Source organism: Maylandia zebra, linkage group LG2 (genome assembly GCF_041146795.1).
Source record: "Maylandia zebra isolate NMK-2024a linkage group LG2, Mzebra_GT3a, whole genome shotgun sequence".
Classification (NCBI taxonomy): Eukaryota; Metazoa; Chordata; class Actinopteri; order Cichliformes; family Cichlidae; genus Maylandia; species Maylandia zebra.
In genome coordinates, this window is record NC_135168.1 from 35419864 (window position 1) to 35432777 (window position 12914).

Consider the following 12914-nt stretch of genomic DNA (forward strand, 5'->3'; position numbering starts at 1 on the left):
TCCTTGGTCTCAATGGTCTCCTAGCGTGTCAAAAGACGGATATGATATACGGAAAAAGAGAGAGTCAATGAGACTTGCTGTGTGGTTGTTAAGATGATGGAACCTGCTATCGCAAGACAAATTGTAATTGCATTGGCTGGTGATTTTTATGGTGGATTCCTGTCTTGAGACTTGAGGAAGTCATGAAATTGAATTTGAAATGGACTGTGCGTGGGAGGCCTCCCACCAGGCAGGTGGATATAGCCATTTAAATAAATTTGACATCACTGGTGACATCTGCAAACTTTTTTTCCTTCTCTGGTCTCCGTGGCAACAACTAAGAAGGGAAGCATTCTGATTAAAAAGCGGGAACAACAGTGCACAGCTCATGTGTCACTTCTGCCATATGAGTTTGTATACCACTAATCACCCCAGTAAGATGACTAATTACACAGAATAACAGACCTCTCCACCAACACAAGCCTCCACGGATCACTTTTGACGTTATCTGCAATATCAGGGTTTATTCTGTTTAAAAAAAAAAAAAAAAAAAAGAAACGTTTTGGCCTTAGATAAAAGGAAAATGATCAGGGCTGTGATTTTGAAGTTTTTCCAAGCTAAAATGCATTTTGTTTATCAAAACAGTCCAAACCACAGGAAGTGTATTGACCTCTGTTAAGGCTGCTAACACACTCTTTGGCTATGTGAATCAATCAGACTTGTATACAGAGTCAAATCCAAAGACCTATTCTGAGCCAGGAAAAATCTTGAATACCACCAACTTTGGGTACAAATAAACCTTACAGACTTGTACGCAGATCCAGGTGTAGGTGCAAACTTGTGCCCTGTCTCGGTTCTAACAGTGGGCTGTTAACGGGTACAGAAACCTTCCTCAACCCACTGTGCTAATCATAAAACCCCAGTTCCGCAGAGATGAGCACAATAATGTAGGGCCCAGATAGTGTGTGTGATATCACTCCAATGTTAGAAGAAATATAATAAAACTGTAAATCGGCATCAATCTTTTTGATGCTAACCATAACATAAATCTTCTAAATTTTCTATCATACAAAACCTCTTTTTTTTTCACAACTGTTGATATTTGGCAATCAGTACAGAACGTGCAATTACATGTTACACCCTAATTTGTATACATTTTATGATTTCTGGCAAACACAAGATTTAAATTGGAATTTAGTTCTTCGTGTGAGTACTACATAGTTTATAGTAGACTGCTCAGTAAGGATTTTTAAAAGCCAAGAATACCCCACACACTACCCAAAAATAAGTTCTGAACATTAAGAAACAAGTAAAATAATACTGATTTGATGTTATGCAAACCTCTATAATATAACCACATCTTGGTATCCTTCTATAACAAAAACAAAGGACAAGAAACGGGAGGAAGCACAGAAAATACAACACTGAATATGGTGAGGTTGATTCTCAAGTTCAGATAACTGGGGAGTATCCTAACACTGCGCTAAGAGAACACGCAGGCTTCTCTGGGAAAAGTGGTTAAATTTGATCCCCACAGAAGGTACGGGAATGACACCATCTAGCATGAAATGAATCTGAACCATGTGCATGCTTAAACTGAAAGTCTATTAATGGCCTCATTGAAAAACCCATTTCTAAAAGAAATCTATCAGACTCAAACCATATTCTTATTTCAAGGATTTTTGCTGGAGTAGATGATGTATACATAGCTTATGGTTTATTTTTCATCCGTCCTATCTTAAGAGGCACTCTGTACAAGCATGAAGCCACACTGCTGCAATTCGTATTTTCAATATACCTTGCTTGCGGACATCTTCCACAGCAGCAGTCAGCTCATCCTTGAGGAACTGACTTTCCTTTGCAATCTTTTCGCCTTTTTCAAGGAAGTTCTCGGTAGCAGTCTCCACTGATGCAGCCAAAACATGGGCCTTCTTAGAGCGTCCCTTCCTCTTGTTAGATGGGCCTTTATTGCTGGTGTTTACCAAAGTGGTGACCTATGGCAGAGATTATTAGGATATTATATACCTGCCTACAGTTAATAAATTGTGATAAGTCTAAAAAAAACAAAACAAACAACATATGACATAGTAAGGCAAAATAACAGTTCTAAAATGGTGAAATGCAAGAATGAACCACAGGGGGGAAAAAATACCACATTTTTTCACTTTGCTGTTTTGTGAAATAAGATGTGTAAGGTGCCTCATTTTAATAATACTAATACTTGTTGTATTACCTGTGTGACCAGAGGCTCCAGTAGCCTTTCTACTGCCAGAGTACGGATCTCCAGGCTCTTCGGGTCCCATTTAAAGTTGATGTTTGGTGCGGTGTTGCTAGTCATGATGTCTAGTTTACTGGGTTTCAAAAAAAATAAATAAAATAAAACAAAAAACAAAAACAAATGACAAATTAATTCTTCTGAAGCAGAAAATGTAGACTACAGAAAAAAATGGACATCTCTGTCCTTTGATTACTCAATATTTGCTTCCCTGAATGACTTAAAAGTTATAATTTCTCTTCACAAATCAAGATTTCTGTCAGATTATCAGACTAGTGTCTAGAACTCGGTGCATTAAAGAAATTATTAAAGTCCTTGTTAGAGCCAGCAGTGCTCCATTGCTTTCAGAATGAATGCCAACGGCAGAGCACAGCAACACAGTGGCCCAATTTCAATTTCTCTTTTCAGGCAGTGGCTGTGACTCCATTGATTAGCTATCAAACATGGAGGGGCAGGGATAATCAGGATGGCCCGAGGGCTGAGAGGCTTCAACTGAAAAGTTGGTCAGCTGTATTATGTGAGGAATTACAACACTAGCTATTAGCCTACATTACCAACAAAAGTACAAAAATATTAAGAGGGGAACATGGCAACCATGGCTTTCTAATTTTATAGTGAATCGTTATATATTAGAGCTATTTTCAGTTCTACTGTATTATTAACCACTTTTCTTCTTTCTAATATACACAGAGTTTCTACCCATGAGTTAACACGCAGTGAAACTGATAATGTTGTATTGAAAGAAAAAGTGTATTGGGGGAAAAAAAAAAAAAAAAAAAAAAAAATTCTGTAAAGGTTGTTTGAGGAAGACGTCTGTTTGTCCAGACAACATGACGCATTTCCACTGAAAGCAACATTAAAATGCTAGTCATGAGACGAAGGTTAATCTGGGCCAGCGTGGGAGAAACTGCGTTCGACTGCTCTGTATGGGCGTGGTACATGTCGCAAAGTGATATCTACAAATCTCTGCAAATTAAATCGAAACCGTCTAGCAGGTTTGGGGGGGGTTTATGTACGCGACTTAGGCAAAAAATAATAATATTAACGGTTTAAAACTGTCAAACTAAGCCATGTGTAGGTACCAAGAAGTGTATATAATGTATCCAAACAGGAAAAATTACGTAACAAAACAGAAACATGTTAACACTTGCTGAGAAGCACTAGGGTGGGTCAATCACCTGGTGTGCTAACATTAGCTCAACTTCCACCTGTTGCAAAAACTACCTAAACAAACGTCGGTTTTACCCCGTCAAAAAGCGTTAAGCGAGAATATACAAAGCAGAAGATACTCGTGTACACATTTAACAGCCAATAACTGTCCACCTCAAGTCATTTTCAATACTTTATTAACAGCAGGTAACAGGTAACCAGCTTAGCTTAGCGTAATGCAGGTTGCCTGCTGTAACACGGAGCTCTCCAAACACAGCGATGAGCTAAAGCTAATGCTAAGCGACAAACAACTGTTAGCCTGCTTTCTGCGAGAAACTTTACCGACGGCCCAAACAACTAGTCCACTCATTTTGTTTAAGTATTCATTGTATGTAAAGTAAGAAAGACTCGTTATATACTCACCGACAACAGTCCGCTAGACAAAGTGAAGTTTAAAAGTTCAAAATGGAGGAATGGGAATTACGGAATTCCTTGCGTCAAAAGTTCTCCTCCCGTTTCCTCGCCCCACGGACTTAGTTTAACTGCGCCGCTCACTCACGATAAACACTCCCTCCGCTCGACGGCTATACAGAAAAGTATCACAAGAGCTCCAGCAAGTCAGCTGAAAAGTTTCGGTTAAGAGAATTTCGATGGCGTAACGTATTGCCCAACAATAGATGAGGTAAAAGGAGGAGGGGGCGCTGGGCGGTGACCAAGTTCCTGAACTTCCAGGCAGCGGGGAAGGGAGGACACGGGCCACAGCAAGTCCGTAAAACCAGGAGGTGTTTTAGGCGTGGCGCTCGCTGTGTATGTCCATATATGGATTAATTACTGCTTCCATAAAGGCAGGAGTAGGGAAGAGCTATTTAAACTGTTGGGCGAAAAAACAGACTTCTGACAGAGGATGGAAAATAAACTGCAAGTAGTTATTATGAAGAAATCTGATTTTTAAATATGACATTTGAGGGGATTTTCAGACGTGACATTTTGTTGTAATAGTTTTTGTTTTGTTTTTTCTGCCAGGATTTCTTCGACATTCAATCGTAACTAGAAAGCCATAAAAAGATTTACTCTTCTTAAGTCTGTCACAACAGAAAAAATAATCATTAAAAACAGTGAAATTCTCCGTGAGCAAATCAGTTCATTATCTCGTATTATTGCTAACTCGTGTATTGGACCTTTGTCTCCTGTCTTTACTTTCCTCTCTGCACTGCACCACTCAGTGACAGCAATGAGGCGGTGTCGATAACAAACTCCAAGGTTTAAGGTTATTACCACAGGCAGTGGCTCTTTTGTCTGTTGCTTATTTTCTTACTGTCTCTCTGTGTGTGCGTCGCTAGCAGAATGTAAAACAGAGCCTTTTCAAACTGAAACCTTCTTTTTGTGAAGTATCACGAAGACTCACAAATAGCTATTTGCGTTATATAGTGCTGTGCAAAAGTCATTAGAATTCTGCAAACTCTGTTTTTTCCTTATTTACTGTACTTCTATTTATCTTAGCACATATTTCATAAAACATAAATATGCAAAACTAGAGGGGTGAATCAAAACTTTTGCACATTTTGTACCTTCTGTTAACTTGCTGATTATCTTCCTTTCAGTTGATTTAATTTTTAATTTTAACTCAATTTAGAGCAGCTCGATTTGTTTTAAACTAAAATTATGTTTATCTTTTGTTAATACTAATGGGTTTTACATGTTAGCTGATGTGGCATCAGGTGCACAGACACAATGGGCACATTGAAGCGCCATTTATTCATTTATTATTAATAAATAAACATCATATGGAAACACTGCAGGCATTCAAGACAAGTAAATTAACCAGCATATCTATATCTAGAAATGCTTTGTGGATACGCAAACATGTGCAAATTCAACTCTTACAAGGTCAAGAGCAAATATATCTCACATATGTCGTGGACTGAGACATTTGATAAACATATTCAAGTGCTGGGTATTTTGGTTCAGGCTTGATGAAGTGTGAAAGACATAAATAGATTATCTAAAGAGGCCAGGTGCCACCCCTCTAGCCTCACTTTTCTAATTCACACATACACGCACACACGTATAGCAGTGGTAGCTTCAGTGCTTGGTTCTTGGTTGTATAGAACTAGCTGCAGAGCTGGCAATTAATAGTTTATTAATTAAGTTCAATCTGTATCCTCCTAATGTTATGTGTGTTTATGGCACAAGACACCTCTTAAAGAAATACAGTACTGTGAAAAAGTCTTGAGTTACCCCTCATTTTGTAACATTTTGCTTCCAAGGAGCCAGACTTTCTTGCAATATTGCAAAGTGTTTGTAAGTAAAAGTCCTCCAGGCTTTTCTTCTGCCATTGTTTGCTTTTTAGCCATTTTTAGTCCAGTCCTTGTACCTGACCACTTTCAGAGGAATGTGTTTTTGTGTTTGTTAAGCTACTTAACATGGACCTGTGAAAATCATGTGCTTGAGAAAGGGGGGGAATCCAGCAAAGACCTGACCTGAGAGGTACAACTGGCCTACTGTTCAGGAAAGCCACTAAAGGCAAACAGAGGAATAAAAAGACTGAAGTATGCCATATTAGATAAGAGCTGGACTAAATAATCTCTTATCTCTGTGCTGGTGTTGTTAATGTTGGTCAGCATTGCTACTGACCAGTCATATTGTTGTGACGTGATAGCTTTGGAATATTGAGAAAAAAGAAAACAAATTACTTTGTTTATATTAAACTCTTATGGAACAAATGGTAAGTGGTTCATTTTTCAAAAGTTATTTTATTTAACAAACATATGATCAAGTTAGCATTTCTTTTAGCCAAATTTAGATTACTTGTGTTGGTTTGCTCAGACAGCGTGACTGGTCAGTTGCAATGTTGAGCCAACATTGTTATGATGATGTTGTACACACAAAACCAACACTGGGGTGTCAGTTCAGACCTAAAAAGGAGTCGCAGCAGGTCTTTTGGAGCGATTAATCCAAGTTTGACATTGTGGGTTTTAATTTTTATGAGAATGTATGGAGTAGCTCAGAAGAGAGGAACAACAGTGAGTGTCCACAGCCATGTGGAAAATACAGTGGAGGCACAATGGAACACTATCAGTCGTTGACTGGCACCCACAGAGCCTGGACCTCAACATTATTGAAGCAGTGTGGTTCAATGAAGCTTCAAAACTGTTAGAATCGCACAAACTATACATGTTTGCATGTTTCAATAGATCTCTGCACAATGGATCTGTATTGTCCAAGCAAAATATGAAGAACTGATGGGTGAGATAAGACTTTTCTACAGTGCTTCACTTCATGGTTCCAAAAAGAGAGGACAGTCATCAGTAATTCAAAGCAGTGGACACACAGAACACTACAATCAACAATGCTGTCTTGTCCTGCAGCCAAGCACAACTAACACACTTCTATTTGTTGGCTTGAGTAGGTGTTAATTAAGAAGCTCCACCAGTGCAGCATGAATTACGGTCTTGGAGAGAATGAGCTTACAAATGTACTTATCAAGCTCTTAATGAAGGCCTCGGAATATAATTATCTTTCAGAAAGACACTCCTTAATGTTTTTTGGGGTTTTTGTGCAATAATAATTTGTGAAGTAATTGTTTTCGCCATAGAGTTTTGACCATGTTAAAACTTAAGGAGTAATGGATTCAATTTCCATATTAAATTCTTTGGGATGGAGATACAGCAGTGAACTATCTTGTGTACATTATTAATTTCAGTGTAGAACAGAGAAAACCGGCATGTACATAGTGTAACAGAGATCTGTTTATCCAATTAATACTCCGTAGAGAAGACGGTTTAGATGTGGTGTAATTGTGTTCTTGAATGATGAATGTTTGTCTAAGTAACAGCTTGCTGGGAGGACAAGTTTGGGTGTCCTTGAACTTCATCTTTTTGTACCTGTTGGGCCCGACAAATGATAAGAGCGCAGCATGCTATAAATAATTCCTTCTCATTATGTGGAAGTGCACATGTTTGTCACATACTGAATGTATAATTGAGTGCATGCAAATCTTCAGAGTGTGGCACTAGAAAAATAGAAAATGCGGCAATATTATTTTGTGCTACGTCAGGTGAATATTACAAAAATCAAAATACAAAAATGGTATTTATGCTATCTTTCCTCTTAGCTTTCATGGATTCTATAGATTAGCTCTACATTTCTATTCAGGGGACACAGCATCTTATTGAATCACAGTCCTTGGCACTGCTCCACGCCGATAAAAGAAATGCTCACGGTGACTACTAAAGGTAAGCATCTTTCACAATTGTGTTATTATCTATTGTTTTTTTCAGTCATGGATGCTACTGTATGTTACAGCTTCCTGTCAAAGTAGTTACTCATGCTTTGACGGTGACTGAACTGGAAGCTGCCTCGTTGCTGGAGGAATTTTGTTCCCTGACATAAGGAACACAGCGACTATCAGTCTGCCTAGGACCACCTGACTCATTCTGACAGCTGTCCATGGAGCTGCATGATGTCATCTGCAGGCTTTCCCTTTCCTAAGCAAAACCCTGTACCTTGATTAGAAATGAGTGTGTGGTGATGCATGGCATCAGAGAGAAGTCAGCCGACTAGTGACGCTAATGATAATCAGTCATTCATCGAGACAGTCCAGCAAAGCGGAACAGAAACGTACATTATTCCAGTGGACAAACAATAAGCCCTTATGACATATCAGACATGCCTACAGGTAGGTGTTAGGACGGTGATGTCATAATATCAGAGGTCTGCCTTGCTTGTCTGATTGGACATATCGGAAGGTCACAGTGACCATGACTCAAACACTACTAAACTGTTCTTTGCAGTCTGCTGAGCTCCACCTGCTGGTTTAGGCTTTTTGATCACACTCTTCCCTGCTGTCCCAGTGGAGCTGCTTTGACAGAACCTCTCCTTGACTTACAAAAAAAGCAAGGAACTAACGAAATAACCCTTTTTCTGTTTCTGGGTCAAGTATAACAAGTATAGCTATGAACTGATCTGAACGTGCCTCCTTTTCACTCTTCACACGTTTCTTACTGTTTATTCAGTAGTCTGGCATTTGGCTAGGGTCAGTGTCACTACTGGTAACACGAGCAAGGGTTGCACAGGTAGTCCAACTCCTCCAGGATGTCACATCAATACTTGCCATTGCCAGAAGGCTGGCTGTGTCCCCCAGTGCAGTCTAAAGAGCATGAAGGAGATTACAAGGAGCTGAGAACAGGCTCGCTGAGAGCAGACTCACTCTGAGCACATGTGACAGACTGAAATGGTCTGGAGAAACTGTGGAGAACATTTTGCTGTAACATCGTTTAGTATGACCAGTTTGGTGGTGTGTCAGTGATGGTCTGGGGAGACATATCCATGGAGGGACACACAAGCCTGCTATTAGGTATCTTAGGATGAAATCCTTGGCTCCACTGTCAGACACTGATGCAGCAGGCCTTGGATTCCTTCTGATGGACAACAGTGCCCAGCCTCATGTGATGAGAAATGCAGGCAGTTCCTGGAGGATAAAGGAACCACTGACTGGATCCCAGTGCTCACCTGAGCTATAACCAACAGAAGACCTCTAGAACATTATGTTTCAGCCCATGCAATGCTGTCAGGTTGCACCTCAGACTGTTCCAGAGCCTAGCAATACCTTGGTCCAGGGTTAGGGGTTAGGAAGGAGACCCCCCAGGACACCATCCATTATCACACTAGGAGCATATTGTCAGGCATGTATACAAGCATGTGGGGGGCATAAATACTACTGAGTAACACTCACAGTAAGCACTTTCAGCATTTTCAGGGTTTCGTTGCATTCAGTTTTCTGGAGATTGATCATTTTCATTTTCAACAAATGATTTGGCATCCTTTCATGTCTAACATATTTCCCAGTCCAAACGAGTGTAGATATCCAGCATGATTCACCCCCCCCTCCCCTCCATTGAGATCTGATGTGTTTTCAAAGTGTTCCTCTAATTTTTTCAAGCAGTGCATTTCAAACAAATGTTTTTTGCAGAGGTTCTACTTGCGAAGGTGGTGTTAATATTAGGTGATGTTGATGATAGGTGATGTTAATAGGAAAACAGTGATGCAGACTATACTATACAAGCATCTCTATTTTTTTCTCTCTCCCTCTTACTTGTATTCATCATGTTACCTCTATTGCCAGATGGGTTTCGCTGATTAGAAGACAATCGTGTGTTTATAATCACTTTCACATAAACAGTGATTACTGACTGGTATGCAATTACCACCAGGCCACCAACCACGAAATCACTTGTCATTCACAGTACAAAGAACTATTCTAGAAACCTTGTTTTATTCCAAAAGTCTCTTGAGACCCGCTGCCCTAATTTCTCATTTTCCAAGTGGGATTCAGACTAAAAGGAAGGTGAAGTGTGTGATGGAAGCCACAGAATGAAACATAATGAATTTCAAAGCGATAATGAGTCACAGGTTTAAGCAGCTGCCAAAGTGTTTGAACTAAGCACATTCGCGAGCTTCAAAAATACAGTAGGATGCAAGCTTTGTTTTGCATTGAAGCACTAATCGTGTACACACATACACACTCATAGCATTACCAGCAGTGAAATGACTGAAGACAGCTTATATAATGTCAGACTCTACCTTACAGAAGAGATGTTTTTTTGTTTTTTTAATAAGGGACGCTCGGGAAATGTCTGCGCCACAGGCTGTTTATATTATAATCTGTGACTTCTGATAGAACATTTTATACACAAAGCGTGTATATATTTATACATATGTGTTTATAGGTAGAAATGTATTTCAAGTCACATGTGTCACATAACCAGGCGTGATTTTAGGTGGAACTTGAAGAGAAATGGGTAAAAAGAGAATCCACAAAAGGATTTGGGCTGATGGAAAATAAGACTTCTTTGAAGTTCAGAAACTAATCATAAAAGTACCACAGTAACCTAAGGGCCTTATTAAAACAGCCAAAAGAAAAAAGAAAGAATATGTTTTTGCTTGCGACTTCTAATGCGCTGAAAGAGCTGAAGCAGTCTATGTAGGAAATAAAACAATAAAACAAGCAATAAATAGATGTTTGTGAATAAAATAAAAATGGATACTTAGTCATATTATTAAAGCCTGAAATCCAATGTGGATTTGGTGTGTGTATAGTTATGAGTATGACTACTCACTAAATATTCATTTCATAGAAAATAATAAAATGCCACTCTGAGTCAATGGCTCTATAAGCAGAATAGAGGAAATAGAATTTTACAACACTGTGAGGTGGCGTTCTCTCAGATATACAGTAAGAAAGACCTCGAGAGTTGTGTGGCAAATTGGAAATTGAATCCGGCCTGTGATAGAGACAACTTCCAAGCTGGGGAAATGACCTTTCAATATTAATGATGCAGAGAGCTATGACATCATCAGGACCTGATTGGGTCCATGTGATGTGTAGACAGGCCTGTAGAGAATATCAGCTCTCCCCGGCTCCACTCATGCCATATTTATTATAATAAAAATTTATCAAACCAACTGCTCGAAGCGTCACTCAGTGCAGCAGCAGAAATGTGGCAATTCAGCCGGCACTACCTACCATTTTCCACACAGCTGATAATAAGTCAGATGATGTCATTTTTTTCTGGCTGTAGCTCGGGCAGAACTGAAGCTCAAACATTTGTTTGCTCATGGCCTGTTTAAAAGGTGCCTCACACAGTGTATTGTAAAATCAAATTACTTCCACATATAACGGAATGTAATAACCGTCACAGATTTACAGAAGTCTTCCTAAGGCAGTGAAACAATGGAAAAGAGGGGAAGTAATGCTCTTTCTGTGTAGTCGGCCATGACTTGTTTTTGCTGTGCTGCAAAGCACGGGTCACTGAAAGCATAAAATTCTCGCACATTGCAGAAAGAGCAGCGAAGGAAAGCGAACCGCCGCCGTTCTGACGTTGATTCTTTCCGATGTGAGGACTTCTGGTGGAGGAGGTTGTCACCAGAATCGTCGTTTATGTGTAGTCAGTCACTTTCACTTGATATGGCACTATGCTGTTTGAATGGATGATGGATAAAGTTTTCAGAAGCACCTGATAGTGTTTGTTTGTTTGTTTGTTTTTTGAATAATGAATAGAAGATTGAAGAGCTGATCTACTGATATGCAAAAACCTTTTACGAAGAGAAAAAGCACACAAACTACAACTGCAACGGAAATGGTTATGCATTTAGTGTTGACATTTCTGCCGTTTTGCCAAAACTAACATGGCAAACAGCAGTTTTCATTCCTCCAAGAGTACTTACAAACCTGAAGGGAATTCAGCAGACGTGTTGAATGTCAGAACGCGTATGGATAATTACCCATAAATTATCCAAAATGACAGTTTTTTTTACCCGGTCTGTAAAAGCAATACCTGCAGGTGAAAACATCAGTGTGAAGAGGTGATAGCACAGGTAAACACGGCAGGGATGTGCTGCGGTTTGGAAACAAACTGGTACTTGGAAGCGTGTGGTTGCTGTGTAGCTGCTTGCTGATAGCTCTAAATAGTGAGATACAATGTTGAAATACTGCAGGACCAGACAGCAATAAACACCCAGTCGTATCCAGGGTCCACCACAGTAAACAATCGCCGGGTATCTGTCAGCTGGATGTCTAATCAATCACCAGGATGTGTCCAATTTAATGCGCTGTCAAGAGAGGTTTATGGATTTCTATTTTGACGCGTCAGTGTTGCCAAGCGGGAATCCCGCACGTCCATTATCAAAATTCTGTAATATATGAGGAAATAAATTCTGGAGTAGCAGAAATCAGAGTGCAAATTTCTTAGAAGGAACGTATTAATTGACTGATTTGGAACATGGACTGTGCATCACATAAGCAAAAGAAACGTTTGTTACTTTTTATTCCTTATAGAGGGTGCATACTGTAGCAGTTTGTGTCAGATGCTGGAGTCAGGAGAAGTTCAGAAATCATACTGATCCATGAAAGAAAAAAAACAACTAGTGAAAAGCAACTGCTTGATAACCTCAAAACAAGCACAAAGAAGAGTTGCAGATCTAAATTATTAACATTCGCTTGATAAAGATGAAAAGTAGTATAAATAAAATATTTAAGAAATATGCAGAAGCCCTGGTGTGTCCAATTAAGAAGACTACAAACAGCAACTGAGGTAGTCAGACACTTGGTGAGGCATTCCTATATTTTATGTGATCTTAAAATTGTTGAGGATCTGTTTTATTTTGTGCTTATTTGTACCGTGTTTTTTTTTTTAAGCAGTCAAAGAATAAAAATTTTACATTGGTTATCTATAGACATGACATTTAGAGATTTCTTTCTTTTTTTTTTTTAATCAGAGGAGCCAAGAGAGTACACATCCACCTATCCATCCATTTCCACAACTTCTTATCAAACGTAATGTCACAGGAGGGTGGCTGGACTGTCCCAGCTCTCATATAGCGAGAGGTGCAGTATGTCCTGGTCCAACGTCTTGGGCATGCACTGTATACATTATAATGTCTGCACTGAAAATAAAAAAGGCTGATGTGTTACACCCTCTTAGGATTAATCAACGCGCTGTCTTATATTAGA

At 39.3% G+C, this 12914-nt stretch overlaps 1 protein-coding gene across 1 annotated transcript in view; it reads right to left on the minus strand.

Annotated features, from left to right (window-relative positions):
- Positions 1–4170, minus strand: part of ctnna1 (catenin (cadherin-associated protein), alpha 1) — a 78383-nt gene extending 74213 nt beyond the window's left edge. The window contains exons 1-3 of the mRNA XM_004541077.5: positions 3827–4170; positions 2213–2330; positions 1778–1973 (exon numbers count right to left, since the gene is read on the minus strand). Of these exons, the coding sequence (XP_004541134.1) occupies positions 1778–1973; positions 2213–2317 (301 nt within the window). The 5' untranslated portion in view covers positions 2318–2330; positions 3827–4170. The remainder of the gene's footprint in view (positions 1–1777; positions 1974–2212; positions 2331–3826) is intronic.
- Between the last annotated feature and the right edge of the window lie 8744 nt (positions 4171–12914).